The sequence below is a fragment of the Sorex fumeus genome, unplaced genomic scaffold (genome assembly GCF_029834395.1).
Source record: "Sorex fumeus unplaced genomic scaffold, SorFum_2.1 ptg000125l, whole genome shotgun sequence".
NCBI lineage: Eukaryota > Metazoa > Chordata > Mammalia > Eulipotyphla > Soricidae > Sorex > Sorex fumeus.
Window position 1 is genome coordinate 3499665 of NW_026606182.1, and position 18188 is coordinate 3517852.

Here is an 18188-nt window from a genome sequence, read left to right on the forward strand (position 1 = left end):
GCTGAGTCCCGTGGCCAGGGTGCCAGGGAGAACTCGGGGCACCTGGGTGGGGCGGCAGGAACTCGCTGGCGCTGGGGACGCCTCCTGGACTGTGCCGGGCTCTGAGCACCCAGGCCCATGGCGGCTCCCACTCTTTCAGGAGCGCATCTTCCTCACTGTGTCCAACTACATCTTCACGGCTATCTTCGTGGGCGAGATGACCCTGAAGGTAGCTTCCAGTTTCTCCTGAGACCCCTACCACCCCTCCAGCCCCCTCCCCCCCCCAGCACTGGGGTCCCAGCCCCGCCCATGCGCAGTCCCCGCCCCCAACTTGCTCATCATTTAATTGCCCATCAACCCACGGGGTGGGGGGCACCCATGCTGAGTGTGAGTCCGGGGATGGGGCTTCTGGGAAGCACAGACCCCTGCTCACACTGATAATCTGCTGGAGGTGTGGGGAGCAGGGACCCTTCAGCAGCTGCTCACTGGGCCTTCTGTGGCCACCAGCAGCTCCTTGGGCTCCCTGGTGCAGGCGCTGACGGCTGCAAAGCCCTGCCTGGCTCCCCTCAACCAACCAAACCACCTGACCCTGCCCATGACGGACACTGCCCCTTCCCGACTCTCCTAACTAACCCTGCCCACCTGCCCCCTTCTTGGCACCGCCCCTTGACGCTGCCCCAACTAACCCCGCCCACATCTCCCCGCCCACAACAGACCCCGCCCCTTTCAGATCCCCTCACTAACCCCACCCGCCTGACCCCGCCCTTCTTGGCACCACCCCATGACCCTGCCCCCAACTAACCACGCCCACCATGCCCCGCCCACAACAGATTCTGCCCTTTCCCCAGCCCCATAACTAACTCCGCTCTTCCAGCTCTCGCCACACTAGCTAACCCCACCCCGCCCCTGCCTGACCCCGCCCCGCCTGGCCCCACCCTCCTGCCTCCGCCCTAACTAACCGCGCCCACCTGGCCCCGCCCTTCCTGACCCCGCCTCTTCCTCTCTCACCCTAACTAACCCCACCCGCCGCTGCCCTGCCTGGCCACGCCCCCTGACTTTGTCTTAACTAACCCCGCCCCCTCAAGGCCCCGCCCCTAACCAGCCTGGCCCCGCCTCCAGGTGGTCTCGCTCGGCCTGTACTTTGGGGAGCAGGCTTACCTGCGCAGCAGCTGGAATGTGCTGGACGGCTTCCTCGTCTTCGTGTCCATCATCGACATTGTGGTGTCCGTGGCCTCTGCTGGGGGAGCTAAGATCCTGGGCGTCCTCCGGGTCCTGCGGCTCCTGCGCACCCTACGACCCCTGCGGTGAGCGCCCCTAGCCCCGGACGGGGACACCCGTGCGCCCACATGCGGGGGGGGGGTGTCCAGGTGGGCCTTTCACTCTGGCTCTGTGCAGCCCCCCAATCTGCTCACACTGTGAACCACCTGAGTGCCCCGGCCAGCTGTAGGGAAGCCCGGGGCCGCTGGGGGTGGGGCATATGCTGGGAGGGAGGGTTTAGACACCCCGGAGGCCCCCCACAGTCTAGACCAGGATGGGGTGTGGACCCCCAGGGCCCCAGGTGGGAGTCCTGGATGATGCTCCCGCCTTATGCCAAAGCATGGGCTTGCTGGTCCCTGTCAGCCCTCCCTGCCTCTGGGCAGATAGGGGGAGGGAGGCCATGCCCAGTCTGGACTGTGGCCCTGTTCCTGCCCGCAGAGTCATCAGCCGGGCGCCCGGGCTCAAGCTGGTGGTGGAGACGCTCATCTCCTCCCTCAAGCCCATCGGCAACATCGTGCTCATCTGCTGCGCCTTCTTCATCATCTTCGGCATCCTGGGGGTGCAGGTGAGGGCACCCCGCTGGGTGGGCCCCGGGGGCTGAGGAAGAGGCCCCACTCTCCTGCCCGCCTGAGTGCTCCCGGAGACCCCAGCTTCCCCAGCTCTGTGGAGCATAGGGCCAGGCAGGGGGCAGGGGACAGGACAGCCCTGGGGAGGTGACCTGACCTGCCCGGCAGGGCTGAGCTGGGCTCTGTTGTGAGCTGTGGAGAGGTTGGGGTGAGCATGGCGCCTCCGGCCCAGGCAGGATAGAACCGGGTCGGATGGAGTCCAGCCCAAGTGCCCATCCAGCCCAGGAGCCGAGCACAGAGGGATGGGGTCTACAGAGGGGGCATCAAGCATGTGACAGGGGGTGGCCGAAGGGACCTAAGGAAGCTGCAGCTGAGGTCACAGACACCCCATGTCGGGGTGAGAGACCCACAGCACATCTGCCTGGGCAGGGGTCTTCTTTGGGGATCATCTGCCCCTTCTGGGTAGCTGACGGCCGGGCTTGCGTCCCTGTAGGGTCTCCCCTTGTCCCTCTCTCCCTCTCTTGGGGCTCCAGGGAGCAGAGCAGGGTGCAGGCCTCAGCCCGGCCACTGCCCCGACCTCAGCGGCCTCTGGGGACAGGGTCTCTCTCTCCTGGCCTGAGCGGGTAGGCGAGGATGCAGCCAGGCGTGCTGAGGAGGTGCCCCCCGGAAGCTGGGGAGCGGGTCAGCCTCTCACTGCTCGCCGCGTCTCTCTGGCAGCTCTTCAAGGGCAAGTTCTACCACTGCCTGGGCGTGGACACCCGCAACATCACCAACCGCTCTGATTGCGTGGCCGCCAACTACCGCTGGGTCCATCACAAGTACAACTTCGACAACCTGGGCCAGGTGCGCCTCCGGGCTGGAGTGCAGAGTCTGTCTGCATCCTGGGGGTCCTGGGGGAGGGGCCTTGGTGCCCCACGGGAGTCTGGGGACCAGCCTGACCCGGCGTGGCTCTGTTACTGTGACTGTGACTCCGGGCCTCAGTTTGCCATTTGTGAAAGGGGAGCGAGACATGAAAGCACAGCAAAGCCTGCCCTGTATTCAGTGGGGTCCCTCACCTTCTGCCTGCTCCATTGCACCCCAGGGGACAGCCCCCAGCTGGGAAGCCCAGACCACACCCCACAAGCCTCCGGGTGCTCCAGAGGCTTGGTCTGGCCAGTTCACAGGGGTGTGGGGGGCCAGGGGTGTGTGTGTGGGCAAGGACCAGGGAAGGGGGTCCAGGCCTGGGGTGGGTCTTCAGAGATAGTGACCTTTCCCCCCTCCTGGGGTGGGGAGTAAGTGGGGACCCCTTTGTGAATTTTTCTCTGATCCCTGACCCCAGCCACAGGCCCCGCCTCCCAGCCAACTTGAGTAATGTGCTGGCCAGGCCCTCTGTGTGTGTGTGTGTGTGTGTGTGTGTGTGTGTGTGCGCGCGCGCTGAGGTCACCTGCCCAGTGACTCTCAAGAGGGGCCGCTGTGCAGTTCTTTTTTCCCTGGCATATGGCGCGGACTCTGTGACGCTTCATGGACTGCATGCTTGACTGTGCCCCGTGGGAGCACTGTGTTGGGAGGCAGGGCCATGGAGAACCACCGCACCCTCACCCCGTGGCCCCCGCCCCCCCCCCCATGCGTCTTGCAGGCCCTGATGTCCCTCTTCGTCCTGGCATCCAAGGACGGCTGGGTGAACATCATGTACAACGGGCTGGACGCTGTCGCTGTGGACCAGCAGGTGGGCGTGGCAGGGCCAGGCCCGGCCCCAGAATTGGGTGGGTGGATGGGGTGCAGTATCTTTGGGGCCTGGTGGTCTGTAAGGATCCCACTGTCCAGTCTCACCCACCTCTGGCCTCAACACCTGCCTGGTGCTGCTCTGCAGGGGGGGGGTGGTGCAGAGTCAGCGGGGGGTGGGCACCATGGGGCAGAATATGGGGAGGTGAGGGATGGGTTGGGGTGGAGGGAGATGGTCACACTCCAGGTGGGCAGGTACAGAAGGCAGGAGTTTGGGGTGGTGGCACCCAGGGTAGGTGTTAGAACACTAGAGCAAGTTGCAGAGCTATTGGGGTACCGTGGGGGTGAGGATGGATGTGGGAGTGAGTTTTCTCTCCCGAGTCAGCCTAAGAAGAGGGGTCCACTGTAGGGCTGGGCAGGCTGTTGACCCGGGACTGGGCAAAGTCCCTCCCCCACTTCCTTAACCGCCCCCTGCTCCTCCAGCACACATGTGCACACAGGCATCCCGTAGGATCGCTCTCTCTCTGCTGGCTGACACGTTTTTGAGTGGAAGGATGACTGGATGGATGAGTAGATGCGTGAGGCGTGGGCGGATGGACAGACGGGCGAGTGGCAGGATGGGTGGGTGAAGTGGGCGGGAGGGTGCATGGCTGGATGCCAGCCAGATGAATGGATGGGGAGTGGATGGGTGTGTAGATGGGTGGGTGGGTGGGTGGGGGAAGAGGGAGAATGAATGGATGTGTAGATGGGTGGGTGGGTGGGTGGCCAATATGGGTAGACAGATGAATGCATGTGTGTGTGTGAACACCAGTGTAGGTGGGTGGGTGGGTTAGTGGGTGGATGGATGGAGGTTGGGTGGATGGGTGGGTTGATTAATTGGTGTGCAGATGGGAGGACAGTGGTGGTCAATGGTGGATAGATGGGTTGAAGGACAGATGAATGGAATGTGTGGGTGATTGGAGGTTAGTGTAGGTGGATGGATGGTGGGTGCATGGGGTGGGTGGACTGATGGGTGGGTGAATGGATGGTGTGGGTGTATGGATGGATGTCTAGGTGGGTGGGTAGGTTGATGGATGGGTGGATGGATGGATGGATGGATGGGTGGGTGAATGGGTAGGTGGATAGATGGGTGGGTGAATGGGTAGGTGGATGGATAGATGGGTGGGTGTGTTCGATGGGTGGGTGAGTGGATGGGTGGGTGGATGGTTGGTTGGGTGGATGTGTTCGATGGGTGGGTGGGTAGGTGGGTGGATGCGTGAGTGGGTGAATGGGTAGATGGATGGATGGGTGGGTGGATGAATGGATAGATGGGTAGGTGGATGGATGGGTGAGTGGATGGTGTGGGTGGATGGATGGGTGGGTAGGTGAATGGTTGGGTGGGTGGATGGATGGATGGGCAAGTAGATGGATGGGGGGTGGGTGTGTTGGATAGGTGGGTGGGTGGACGGGTGGGTGGATGGCTGGACGGGTGGTGGAAGGGTGCCTGGATGAATGATGACCTGTGGAGAGGTGAATGCTGGGAGTTGAGCGGGTGAAGGCCGGGTGGGCGAGTGGACAGGCAGTGCTCAGTGGGGCGGGCGAGAGGAAGCCGGGTGACCCTGTCTGTCGGAAGCCGGAACTGAGGAATCGGCTGGCCCTTGCCCCTTCCCTACCTGCCCCCCACCCCGGGGTAAGCAGGCTCTGCCCCGCGCCCCATCGGGCCCCGCCGCGGGGGGCCTCCTCCGCGCATGCGCGAGCGTCCCGCGCGCGTCCTCTGCTCCGCAGCCGGTGCCCAACCACAACCCCTGGATGCTGCTCTACTTCATCTCCTTCCTGCTCATCGTCAGCTTCTTCGTGCTCAACATGTTCGTGGGCGTGGTGGTGGAGAACTTCCACAAGTGCCGGCAGCACCAGGAGGCCGAGGAGGCGCGGCGGCGGGAGGAGAAGCGGCTGCGGCGGCTGGAGAAGAAGCGCCGGAGTGAGTGGGGGGAGTGGGACCCCCGCGCCGGGCCTCGCCCCAGGCCACGGCCACGGCCACAGCCACGGCCACGGCCACGGGCCGCCTCCCGGCCAGCCACCCTCGGCACCCCCGTCTCCCTGTCCGGGCCCTGGCTGGGCGGGGCGGGGCGTGGAGTGGACCCCCGCCTGTCTGCCCCCTCCCGCCGGCCCACGCCCCCCAATTCGTTCTGGCCCCCCTCTGACCCGCGCCTGCCCACAGAGGCCCAGCGGCTGCCCTACTATGCCACCTACTGCCCCACCCGGCTGCTCATCCACTCCATGTGCACCAGCCACTACCTGGACATCTTCATCACCTTCATCATCTGCCTCAACGTGGTCACCATGTCGCTGGAGCACTACAACCAGCCCACGGTGGGGGTCCGGGCGCATCCGGGAAATTTGGGGGCGGGGTGGGGGGCCCACACTGGTGCTCCGGGCTGGTCCCTGCCCACAGATGGGGTCTGGGGAGACCATTGCTGGGAGCAGGACCGTGGGGGTGACCTGATCGTGCGAGGGGACATGGAGCAGGGGGTGTGCTAGAGCCCGCCAGGGTGGACAGGGGGCAGGGGGCTCCTCGGGTGAGGAATCAGTGGACCATCTTGGAACAGTGAGCAGGAGTGTTGGGACGTGAGGCAGGGAAGCTGCCTGGCGGGCCGGCACAGGGGCACAGGCGCCTTTAGACTCGCAGAAAAGGCACCAGCAGCAGGACTCCTGTTTGCCGCCTCTTTATGGCACGCCCAGCCTGGGCTGGCCCCGTGGGTGATTCCTGCAGCCGCCTATTAGGGCAGGGCACCCCGAGAAATGAGCTGTGAGCCCCACGCTCTTCAGTCAGAGGCGGGGCCCGTACACAGACAGTGGGTGTGATATGCCTCCTGCCCGCCCCTCCCAGGGGCCCCCAAGCCCCCCCCCCACAGTCTCTCAGATCTGAATTCCGACAGGTGGGGAGATCCAGGAAGGTGCTACCCCCCCTTCCCCGCCTCCCCATCATGCACTATCGGGCCTTTAAGGTTCTTCTCTTCTGGGAAGGACTTTCCTGAGCTCCACCTGCCTCCCTTCCTCAGAGCCTGGGGCCAAGTACCCCTTGGTGGTGGTGGGGGGTGACAGAGCATGCCCTCACCTGATAGTACTATTGTCATTCCCAGTTGATGAGGGGGAAGTAAGTTTCAGAGAAGTGGGGTACTTGCTCCTGGTCACTTGAAGAAGAAGGGGGGAGGGAGGGACTGGAGCAATAGCACAGTGGGGAGGGCGTTTGCCTTGCACGCAGCAGACCCAGGTTCAATTCCCAGCATCCCATATGGTCCCCTGAGCACCGCCAGGGGTGATTCCCGAGTACAGAACCAGGAGGAACCCCTGTCCATCGCCAGGTGTGACCCAAAAAGCAAAAAAAAAAAAAGGGGGGATGGAGATGCTGATTCAGGGGTCTGAGCTCTGGCCCTAACCACCACCCCACACTGCCTCCATGGAGTGGGTGCCTGGACCACAGGGGAGGCGGGATGCAGAGGAGATGGCTCACAATCGGTGGGAGGGAGCAGAACAGAGGCGCTGAGTGTGGATGGACTGAATTCAGGGGCAGAGCCTGATGGGGGATGAGGGGGATCAGGCCTGGACCCGGGTCATGCCTGTTCTCTCGGTCCACCCCAGTCCCTGGAGACGGCCCTCAAGTACTGCAATTACCTGTTCACCACGGTCTTCGTGCTGGAGGCGGTGCTGAAGTTGGTGGCCTTCGGTCTCAGGCGTTTCTTCAAGGACCGGTGAGCGGCCAGGCCCGGCCAGGGCAGCGCGGGGTGGGCTGCGGGTCAGGGAGAGCCCGAGCGACAGTGAGTGTCTGGGCAGTGCCGGCCAGGGGGTCCCAAATGTCACCAACTCTGGACAGGAAGTGGCTGCACTCCCCCTCCCAGCCCTCCTGGGTTCGGGCTGTGCCACGCCCCAGTGGCCCCTAGAGAGGGCCCTAATCATCGAGGCTCAGAGAGGGTCACAGACCAGCCTGGTGCCACTCAGCGGGCAGCTGGCTCAAGACTCAGAGGCAGGGGCGGGAGGATAGGACAGCGGGGAGGGCGTTTGCCTTGCACGTTGCCGACCCAGGTTCAATTCCCAGCATCCCATAGGGTCCCCCGAGCACCGCCAGGGGTCATTCCTGAGTGCAAAGCCAGAAGTCACCCCTGTGCATTGCCGGCTGTGACCCAAAAAGAAAAAAAATGAAAGACTCAGGGGCAGAGATTCCTCCCTGCTCGCAAGCCTCTCGGGGCGCAGGAAGGGGCCATTCGCAGTGGGCCCTGGGAGGGTGGGCATAGCTGGGCCGTGGGGAGCAGGGGGTGGGTTCCTGCCCTACACCTGGCGACCTGGGTCTGATCCCTGGCACCCGGAAGGTCCCCTGACTGCCCCCCAGGAGTCAGCCCTGAGCACCGCCACTGTGCTCCCCCCTCCCCTGAAACAAAACAAACACAAACTGCTGAGAGTGGGGACGCTTCCCCCCGCCCCCCGCCCAGGTGGAACCAGCTGGACCTGGCCATTGTGCTGCTGTCGGTCATGGGCATCACGCTGGAGGAGATCGAGATCAACGCGGCGCTGCCCATCAACCCCACCATCATCCGCATCATGAGGGTGCTGCGCATCGCGAGGGGTGAGGCGCCCGCCCCTGCCCCCCGCCCCCCTGCCGTGGGCGCTCCAGGACACAGCCCCCATCTCCCGCCCCGCCTCCTATTAAGACTGGCCGTGGGGTCCGGTCCCAACTCCTGCCCTCCTCCTCGGGACTCTCACCCCAGCGTCCACCCCTGACCCACACTCACTCCGTCCTCTGTCCCCCTGGGCTTACGGCAGAGCTCTTACGCACAAGCAGACACACATAAACATGCACACACATTCACACACACGCCTATGCACACACTTGCAGGCACACATATAAGTACACACATACATGCACATACAATGCACGTATACACACATGTGCAAACACATGCATGCATACACACTTGCACACACAATGGACACATGCACACACACATGCAAACACATGAATGCACACATATACACCCAGCATACAAATGCATGCACATACAATGCACATATACACACATGTTGCAAACAAACACATGAATGCACGCACACGTGCACACAATGGACATATGCACACACACATGCAAACACACTTGCCTACACACATACATGCATGCACACATGAACATACAATGGACATGCCTACATGGCACCTGCAGGCACGTATGTGCAAGCACTCACGCATGCGTGCACATGCATGTGCGCCCGCCCAGCGTTGCCATTGGTCTCGCCCGCAGTGCTGAAGCTGCTGAAGATGGCCACGGGCATGCGGGCGCTGTTGGACACGGTGGTGCAGGCGCTGCCCCAGGTAAGGTCAGGGGTCAGCCGAGCTGGATCTGGGGAGTGCAGGGCGCCCCACTTCCTTCTCCCGTGCCCAGAGCTGGGGCAGGGTCCGGAGACGCATCTGGAGTCCCCGTCCCTACTGTGCGCCTGGCCCCGGGCTGGCTCTGAGGACCCACATTCTGCACTGAACCCCTCAGGCGGAGCTGGAACAGCCCTGGCACTGTCCGGGGAGGGCCGTGGGCTGGACCTTGAGGGGCAGAGGCAGAGGGAGGCGGTGCTGCCGTGACCTCGCCACTTCCAGCAGCCCCGCTCCGGGGGTCCTGCAGTGCCTCCTACCCCAGCCCCCCTCGGGGCCCCTGACTCATTCGTGCATGTGACTCGCCTCGACTCCAGCAACTTGAGGGATCTTGGATAAGAGACACAGAACCACATGCTCAGAGTGTGGGGGGGGGGGGGACGGGGGTGGGTGCAGGGAGGACAGAAGCCCAGGGAGGAGGGAGGGCAGCTCAGCTCCGCTGTCTTGGGCGGGGCCGGGCAGTTTGGGGTGGGTTTGGGACAGCCCTGCATGCAAAGCCAGGGGGTGCCCATTGAGAGAAGGGTCATCTCCGCAGCGGGATTGGCTCATGGGGAGCGTGGGCTGGTGTGGGCAGGCGGGAAGTGGGTTGCCCCTGGCCTCCAGCTGCCCCTCCTGGGCTCTGAGCCCCACCCCTTGGGAGTCTGGACTCAGCTCTTTCCTCCACCCTTTTTTTTTTTTACTTTTGAGTGGTGCTCAGGGCTCACTCCTGGCAGGTCTCAGGGGTGCTGAGGATCGAACCTGGGTCTGCGGCAATGCCAGGCAAGCGCCCTCCCCACTGGCCTGTGGCTCCAGCCTGAGACCACCTCTTTGTGCCTCAGTTTCCCTCCCTCTGAAGTGGGGTCTGGCCCCCGTGCTCGCTTCGGAGGGTGCAGTCGAGAGCTCATGAAGCACCCCCGAGGCTCGGGCCGGGAAGTGCTCGGGAAGTGGGGGCTGTGGGGTGCACGCCAGCCTCCTCCTGCCGCTCCCTACACCCAGTATTGCCATTTCCTCGAGGCATTGGGTGCTGCCCTGGGACGACTCTCGGAAGGAAGGCTGCTGCAAGGACCCACGGGGCAGGGGTGAAGGCTGGAGGGGGAGGCTGGAGGGGAGGCAGGGAGGCTGCAGGAGGCCGCGGGAAACTCCTCACTCAGCCGTCTCTCATCTCACCAAGCTTTGGTGTCATACGTGGCCTGCGGCTGAATCCACCTGGCCGTGCTCACAGAGAGTAGGGCCCCACCGGGCGCAGGCCGGACTGCGGCGTCAGTGACTCCCGGCGCTCACATGGCAGCGAACAACGCCATCATCTCCCGAGTCTCCCGGGCTCGAGGAAGATGCTGCGTTTTCTAGGGCAAAACTGTGCTTGAGCCTTATCTTGGCGCAGGGAAAGGCCGTCTCCAGCGGACGGGAAGACTGGAAATAGGTCTGGAATCTGGGACGCTCTGCTCCCGCAGGAACTGCGCGATGTAGGCGGCAGGGCTTGAGGAAGGCCCACAGTCCTAGATGCATCCTGCAACCCTCCCTTCTCTCAGGGGCCATTCCCTGTGCTGGCCTAAGGGGGCAGATCCCAACTAAATCCCAGCCTTGCCTCTGCTCTCCGCGACTTTCCAGATCCCCCGAGGACAGGGATAGGGCAGTGCAGTAGTCATCACCCTCAGCCCACATTCCAGTCTGCTGTGAGGAATCCAGGGAGACTTCCTGGAGGTGGTGGCATTGTTGTCAAGACTTTCCTTTCCCCTGTTGGTCTCTCTATCCATCCCGGAAATTATCTTAGCTAGGCAGGGGTTATGGAATAACCATTGTGTGAATAACCTGGGTCTTGTCTGCTGGATATGAATCCCTGTCCCCGCTGCCTGTTACCTGCGTGATTCTGGTCTAGACACTTCACCTCTTTGGTTCTCTGGAGAGTTGAGGGTGGCAGGAGGGGAGAGAGACGGTCTTCGGGCTAAAAGCAGGTGTCTCAGGCCTCCATTAGGTCCGGGCAGGGGGCAGACTTGGACACGGGGCCATGTGAAATGTGCCAGTGGCCCCGCCCTGCCTCTGCAGTGCTCCCCACCCTCCTGCTCTCTCCCCCAGGTGGGTAACCTGGGCCTGCTCTTCATGCTGCTCTTCTTCATCTACGCTGCCCTGGGGGTGGAGCTCTTTGGGAAGCTGGGTGAGTGATGGGGGCTGAGTGACCCCTAGGTGATGGGGATGAGGCAGGGCCCAAGGGTCTCGGTGGGGTGGAAGACAGACAAGACAGCTTCGGGCCAGAAACTGCCCTCATGGTGGACTCTGGGGGTGGACAGTGGCCCCCAGCGTGCGGCCCCCAGCCCGTGTGAGCTAGCAAGCTGTCCATGGGCAGGGCATGGGCAGGACTGGCTCGGCTGTGGGCGGGGCTGCAGGCAAGAGTGGGCGGTCCGAGGGCGGGGCCATAGCCGGAAGTGGGCGGGGCCACCGCCAGCTGTGGGCGGGGCCTAGAAGAGCTGGGTGTAGAAAGCGGCCCTCATCACCTAAGTCCTAGCTGTGTGCCACTTCTCGGAGCCTCGGTCTCCCTGTCTTTGGAATGGGCATACATGCATCCCGAGGGGTGTGGTAGGGATTCCAGGAGGACGGAGGCAACCAATTCCACGGGGCCTCCCGGCTTTGGGGGTCCCTGGCCGCATCTCCACTGGCTGACACCCCGCCCCCTTTCTTGCAGTCTGTAACGACGAGAACCCGTGCGAGGGCATGAGCCGGCATGCCACCTTCGAGAACTTCGGCATGGCCTTCCTCACGCTCTTCCAGGTGTCCACCGGCGACAACTGGAATGGGATCATGAAGGTATCAGCGGAAGGGGCCGGATTGGGGGAAGAGGCGGGCTGGCACCCAGAAGGGTGCTTGGGGAGCTGACCCTGCCCGCAGAGGGTGCAGGCTCAGAGAAGCAGAGGCTCTGGGGGCAGGTTCACCTGGGGGGGGGGCAGGTCAGGCCCTGAGGATGCTGTAAGCAGGACTGGGCAGTCCTTGGGTGTGGCCGTGACAGTGGGGCCGGACCTTGAGCAGAACTGGGAGGTCCATGGGCAAGGCCATAGAAAGATTGGGCAGCCTGAATAGGGCCATAAGGAGAACTAGGCGGTCTGTGGTGGGTGCCAATAAACAGGACTGAGCTGTCCATGGGCAGGGCCATAGGCAGGACTGGGCAGTCTGTGGGCGGGGCCAGAGGTGGGAGTGGGCGGGGCCTCAGAAGTGGGCGGGGCTTCAAACAGAAGTGGGCGGCCCGTGGGCAAGGCCACACGCAGGAGCAGGCGGGGCCTCAGGCGGAAGTGGGCGGGGCCACCGACCGGAGTGGGCGGTCCGTGGGCGGAGCCACGGGCAGGAGTGGGCGGGACCACAGGCAGGACTGGTGGTCCGTATATAGGGCCACAGGCAGGACTGGGGCTCCCATGGCCGGTCTGTGGCCGGGGCCTGTGGCCGCCCCCTGAGCCCGCCCCGCTGCCCGGGCAGGACACGCTGCGGGACTGCACCCACGACGAGCGCAGCTGCCTGAGCAGCCTGCAGTTCGTGTCGCCGCTCTACTTCGTCAGCTTCGTGCTCACGGCCCAGTTCGTGCTCATCAACGTGGTGGTGGCCGTGCTCATGAAGCACCTGGACGACAGCAACAAGGAGGCCCAGGAGGACGCCGAGATGGACGCCGAGCTGGAGCTGGAGCTGGCCCACGGCCTGGGCCCCGGCCCGCGGCCCCCCGCCGGCTCGCCAGGGGCCCCCGGCCGAGGGCCCGGAGGGGCGGGCGGCGGGGGGCGACCCCGAGGGCCGCCTGTGCCGGCGCTGCTACTCTCCAGCCCAGGTGGGCGGCGCGAGAGGACACGGGGTCGCCGAGGGCGGGCGCTGTCGGGCTGGAGGGTGACGAGGGCAGACACTGCCTGCCACCTGTCCACGCCCCACTGTCAGCTCCGTTGAAGGGGTGACCCTGTGACCAGGGGCCCGGGCCTCGCGGCGCCCCACCCACCCCACCCTCCCGGGACCCTGCCGATAATCCCGCCTGTCCCCACCCCGTCCCCGTCCGCCTAGGAGAACCTGTGGCTGGACAGCGTCTCTTTAATCATCAAGGACTCCTTGGAGGGGGAGCTGACCATCATTGACAACCTGTCGGGCTCCATCTTCCACCATTACTCCTCACCGGCCGGCTGCGACAAGTGTCACCACGACAAGCAGGAGGTAAGGGTGTGGGCAGGGTGGGCACCGGGCAAGGGAACAGCGAGAGCCAGAGGGCAGCACCGGGCTCCCGGGTCTGGGGACAGGTGGGTCGGGGTTGGCGGCCCAGCCGGCCCCGCCCCCTCTACCCAGCCCTGTTGGGTCTCCCCCTCTGCCCAGCCGGCCCCCAGTGACCAGCGTGGCCACCCGCAGGTGCAGCTGGCGGAGACAGAGGCCTTCTCCCTGAACTCTGACCGCTCTTCCTCCATCCTGCTGGGTGACGACCTGAGTCTTGAGGACCCCCTGGCCTGCCCTGCTGGCCCTAAAGACTCCAAGGTGAGCGGCTGTGGAGGGCCACTTCGGCTTAGTCCCCAGCAGCGGTGCCCGCCAGGTGCTGGGCCTCAGGAACGAGGGGCTAGAGCATGAAGCCCCCCCTTCCCCCGTGGAGTGTCCCTCCAGGCCCCACTGACCCTCCCTGCAGCTACCGAACCGGTTTTGTCCAGGTCTGCCTGGCTTCTCGCGCTCAGAGGAGTCCATGGGGCACCGGCACTGGCCGTGGGGTGACCCTTTGCTCGCTCTGGTTTTTCTGTCCCCAGCTCTTTGCATGGAGGAAGATTTGACCCGTTTCAGGCATGAGAAAATGAGCTTTCTGGGCAGGGCCTCAGGAGGTGGCCTCTGGGTCATCCTGTGGCTCAGGCCACGGGGTCTGGCAGCTGGAGGGACCGGTGTAAGGGACCCTGGTCCGAGGAGGGAGTCTTGACCCCTGGGGTGTTTCCACCAGCTCAGACAGGGCAGCCCCCTCCCTCGCAGCTGATCACTTGCCCCTCTCAGCCCTTCAGCTTACCCCCAAACCCCACAGCTGCTCCCCCCAGGGTATTGGGGTTCCAGAGCCCCGGCAGGCCACTGTGGGCACGGTCTATATTGTGGAGGCCTGGAGGGCAGCCGCCCCTGAGGAACTGAGGTTGTCTTGGCGGAAGGAACTGCTGCAGCTTTGGGGGCCGGGCCCAGCAGGAAGGGCTCCATTCCACGGGGACTGCTGTGGGATTGCCTCTCTGGGCTGCTGGAGTCAGAGCCCTCCTGTACTGGCCGGGCCTGTGCCTGGAGCCTGACTGCAGGGCCACGATGCTGTGGAACCCTCCAGGCTTGGGGACCCACCAGGAGGATGGGCAGGGCAGCCTTACCTGCTCTGGGTACCAGGGAGGGCTTCCTGGAGGAGGGCTGTGGGCGGGTAATGACCTAGCCACGAGGGCTGGTCTCTATCCCTCTCACCCTGGCCCCTTTGATGCAGGGTGAGCCAGAGCCCACGCGAACAGGAGACCCCGGTGAGTGCGTCTTCCCCCTGCCCAACACAGCTGCATCCTCGGACCGCGAGAGCTGCCTGTGTGAGATGGAGCCCGTCCCACTCAACCCTGTCCGTGCCTGGCTGAAGCAGGAGAGCAGCCACGGTGAGGGCAGTGCCCCTGCCTGTCGGAGTGAGGGCCCCCCCAACTGACCAGGAGAACAAGCAGGGGAGGCGATCCCCCTGGCTTGCTATGACTGGTGCAAGCGCAGGAGCCAGGATGGGAGAGGAGTCACCCAGATGGAGAGGGGAGGAGCCAGGACGGAGAGAGGAGGGGCCAGGACGGAGAGGGAGGAGCCAGGCTGGAGAGGGGAGGAGCCAGGGTGGAGAGGGGAGGAGCCAGGATAGAGAGGGGAGGGGCCATAATGGAGAGGGGAGGAGCCAGGATGGAGAGGGGAGGGCCTAGGATGGATGGGGAAGGAGCAAGGATGGAGAGGGGAGGAGCCAGGATAGAGAGGGGAGGGGCCAGAATGGAGAGGGGAGGAGCCAGGACGGAGAGAGGAGGGGCCAGGACGGAGAGGGAGGAGCCAGGCTGGAGAGGGGAGGAGCCAGGATGGAGAGGGGAGGAGCCAGGATAGAGAGGGGAGGGGCCAGAATGGAGAGGGGAGGAGCCAGGATGGAGAGGGGAGGGCCTAGGATGGATGGGGAAGGAGCAAGGATGGAGAGGGGAGGAGCCAGGATAGAGAGGGGAGGGGCCATAGTGGAGAGGGGAGGAGCCAGGATGGAGAGGGGAGGAGCCAGGATAGAGAGGGGAGGGGCCATAGTGGAGAGGGGAGGAGCCAGGATGGAGAGGGGAGGAGCCAGGATAGAGAGGGGAGGGTCCAGAATGGAGAGGGGAGGAGCCAGGATAGAGAGGGGAGGGTCCAGAATGGAGAGGGGAGGAGCCAGGATAGAGAGGGGAGGGTCCAGAATGGAGAGGGGAGGAGCAAGGATGGAGAGGGGAGGAGCCAGGATAGAAAGGGAGGGTCCAGAATGGAGAGGGGAGGAGCCAGGATGGAGAGGGGAGGGGCTAGGATGGATGGGGAAGGAGCAAGGATGGAGAAGGGAGTGGCCAGGATGGGAAGGGAAGGGTCAGGCTGGGAAGGGGAGGGGCTAGGATGGAGAGGGGCGGTGCCAGGGTGGAGAGGGGAGGGGCCAGGGTGGAGAGGAGCGGGGCCAGGATGGGTGGGGACTCAGGTGCCAGCCCTGGGTGGGAGCTTCCTGTTGAACTTCCCAGAATCCCAGTGAAGGGGCCATGAAGGGGCCGGAGGTGACAGCTCGGCTTATCCTCCACCGAGAGGGAGGAGCGTTGCGTTTCCTCTCGAGCTGGACTGAGATGGCCCCTGAGCTCCCCCGCAGGGTGAAACTGAGCAGCAGATGCGGGGTCTGCGGTACCCCTGGGCTGGGTGCACCCACGCCCTGTCCTGAGCATCCTTCGTGCTCTGAGCGTGTAGCCGGGCTCTGGGCTCAAGGACAGCGGGTGGAACGGGGGCTCCCCCTTCTCCTCGGGTCCCCTTGGAGGATCCTCCTGAAAACTCACAGCCTTTGAAGGGACAGGCTGGCGGAGGGCCAAGTGCCAGCCTGGCCGGTATCCGGGGACGGAGCCCTCCATCACCGGCCGCCCCTGACCCCAGGTTTGGGAGGATGGAGAAGGGAGGGGCCAGCCCGGAGAGAAAGGGGCCCGCATGGGGGTGTGGGATGGCCCCCTGGGACAGCTGCGCCACACCCCTCCAGGTGGCCTGACCTCCGATTCAGAGGACAGACCCCAGGGGGGTCTTCGTGCCAGGTGTCAGGGAGACCCCAGCCCTCTTGTCCTCCCTCCCCAGCCGCGCCCCCGAGCCCCTTCTCCCCGGATGCCTCCAGCACCCTCCTGTCGATGCCGGCCGAGTTCTTCCACCCAGCCGTGTCCGCCAGCCAGAAGGGGCAGGAGAAGGGGGCCAGCCCCGGGGCCCTCCCCAAAATTGCACTGCAGGGTTCCTGGGCCTCGCTCCGGTCCCCCAGCGTCAACTGCACCCTCCTCCGGCAGGTATGAACCCCCGGACCCCCACCCCCCAAGGGAACAGTGGCGCTGTGGTGGGAAGGGCCTGGCCTTGGGGCATCGGGGAGCGGGAGGTGTGGGGGTGCAGATGGGGGCTGACGGGGCCAGGAGGGCTCTGGCTGGAACGGGGACGGGGAGGAGGAGGGGGCTGGGGGCTTTGCAGGCTAGAGGGGCGCTGAGGTGGGGACGACGTGGGGGATAGTGGGAGGGCCATCACCTGGGCACCCGGAGAGATTGCTCCCTAGGGAAGTGGGGGTCGGGGTGCTGAAAAGGCAGCGAGGGGTCCAGCATGGGGGTGTGGGGCGGGAGCGGAGGCTTCAGGTCGGGGTCATCCAGCTGCAGCCGCAGAAAGCTACCTTGATGATGCTGGGGCACCCCGGGTTCTGGGTGGTGGGGAGGTGGGTGCACCCCCCTCTCCCCTCCCCCGACGCCCCCTCCGTCCCCGCAGGCCACCGGGAGCGACACCTCGCTGGAGGCCAGCGCCAGCAGCTCGGCGGGCAGCCTGCAGGCCACGCTGGAGGACAGCCTGACGCTGAGCGACAGTCCCCGGCGCGCGCTGGGACCCCCGGCCGGACCCTCGCCGTCGGGGGCGCGGCGGCCCAGCCTGCGGGGCCGCGGGGGCGCGTGCCGGCTGCGGGGTCTGCGCGGCCACCAGCGCAGCTACAGCAGCGGCGGCTCCACCAGCCCGGGGGGCTGCGCGCGCCGCGACTCCCTGGACCCGTCGGACGAGGAGGGCGCGGGCCGCGCGCCGGGGGTCGCCGAGCCCCCCGAGCCGCTCAGCAGCCTGTCGCTCACGTCGCTCTTCTGCCCGGCGCCGCCGCCGCCGCCGCCGCCCCGCAGGGTCAGCAGCAGCGGCCGCCTGGCCCCGGGGCCCCGCGCCGCGCCCACCCTGGCCCGCAGCCCCTCGTGGGCCGCCGCGCGCACCAAGGACCCGGCCCGCGCCGACCCGCCGCCCGGGGGTCCCGGCGAGGGCTGCAGCGGCCGCAGCAAGAGATGAGGCCGGGGGCGCGCGCGCCTCCCACTTGCTTTACCTCAGGAGCCGGGCAGACAGCAATACTCCCCAGCGGCCCGCAGACGTGCACACACACACGGACAGACAGACAGACAGACAGATAGATTTATTTTTCTTACCGAGAGCGTAGTTCTTGCAGAGGTGGGCAGCTGCCGAAGACCCGCCCGGCCGCGGGATGGGTGGGGGGCGGGCTGGTGCAGGCTTCCTTGGGGGGCAGCCAGCCCGACGCAGAGGTGAAATTCAGGGTGCATTTTGGGGTTTCTCCCCCCACCTTTAAAGAAGAAACGCTGCTAAGGCCGGGTGCGCGCTCCCCCCACCCCCCCGCCAGCCCCACGTGTCGGGGTGTCCCCACGTCTGTGTTCCTGACCGTCCCCCCCTGTCCCGAGCAGTGTCCGTAGACGCCCCGGGGTGCCCCCAATGAGCCCGGAGCTAGTCCTCACTCTAGAAAACCCGCAGGCCATCATAGTCCCGTCCAGGGCGGGGTGGGGGGGGTGGTCTCCCGGAGGGCCCTTTGGGGTACCGGGAGGTGTGGGGTGGTGTCGTCATCGGCTGATAGGGGACAGGTCGGAGCTGGAGGTGGCCAGCTTGAGGAGTGAGCAGACCCGGGTAGATTCTAAGCAGGGGTGATGGAGGGGCGGGGGCCAACCCCAAAGTCCCTCAACACCCTTTTGGCCCCACTGGCCCCAGGCCCGTTTCACACCCTGCCCCAACACCCGGCCCCCTGCACCACTTTTCGGAACTGCGTGTGGACACTGGGCCCAGCCACTCACTCACTGGTCTTGGATTTGTTTGGAAAATGCGCT

General features: G+C 65.2%; 1 protein-coding gene across 1 annotated transcript in view; it reads left to right on the forward strand.

Moving 5' to 3' along the window:
• Positions 1-17447, forward strand: part of CACNA1I (calcium voltage-gated channel subunit alpha1 I) — an 82131-nt gene extending 64684 nt beyond the window's left edge. Inside the window, 19 exon segments of the mRNA XM_056137405.1 lie at positions 140-208; positions 1099-1283; positions 1675-1801; positions 2520-2645; positions 3418-3507; positions 5268-5460; positions 5701-5852; positions 7122-7231; positions 7967-8100; positions 8771-8841; positions 10945-11023; positions 11549-11670; positions 12331-12618; positions 12620-12670; positions 12895-13041; positions 13231-13353; positions 14306-14462; positions 16162-16361; positions 16822-17447. Coding sequence (XP_055993380.1) covers positions 140-208; positions 1099-1283; positions 1675-1801; positions 2520-2645; positions 3418-3507; positions 5268-5460; positions 5701-5852; positions 7122-7231; positions 7967-8100; positions 8771-8841; positions 10945-11023; positions 11549-11670; positions 12331-12618; positions 12620-12670; positions 12895-13041; positions 13231-13353; positions 14306-14462; positions 16162-16361; positions 16822-17370 — 2973 coding nt within the window. The 3' untranslated portion in view covers positions 17371-17447.
• Positions 17448-18188: the final 741 nt, after the last annotated feature.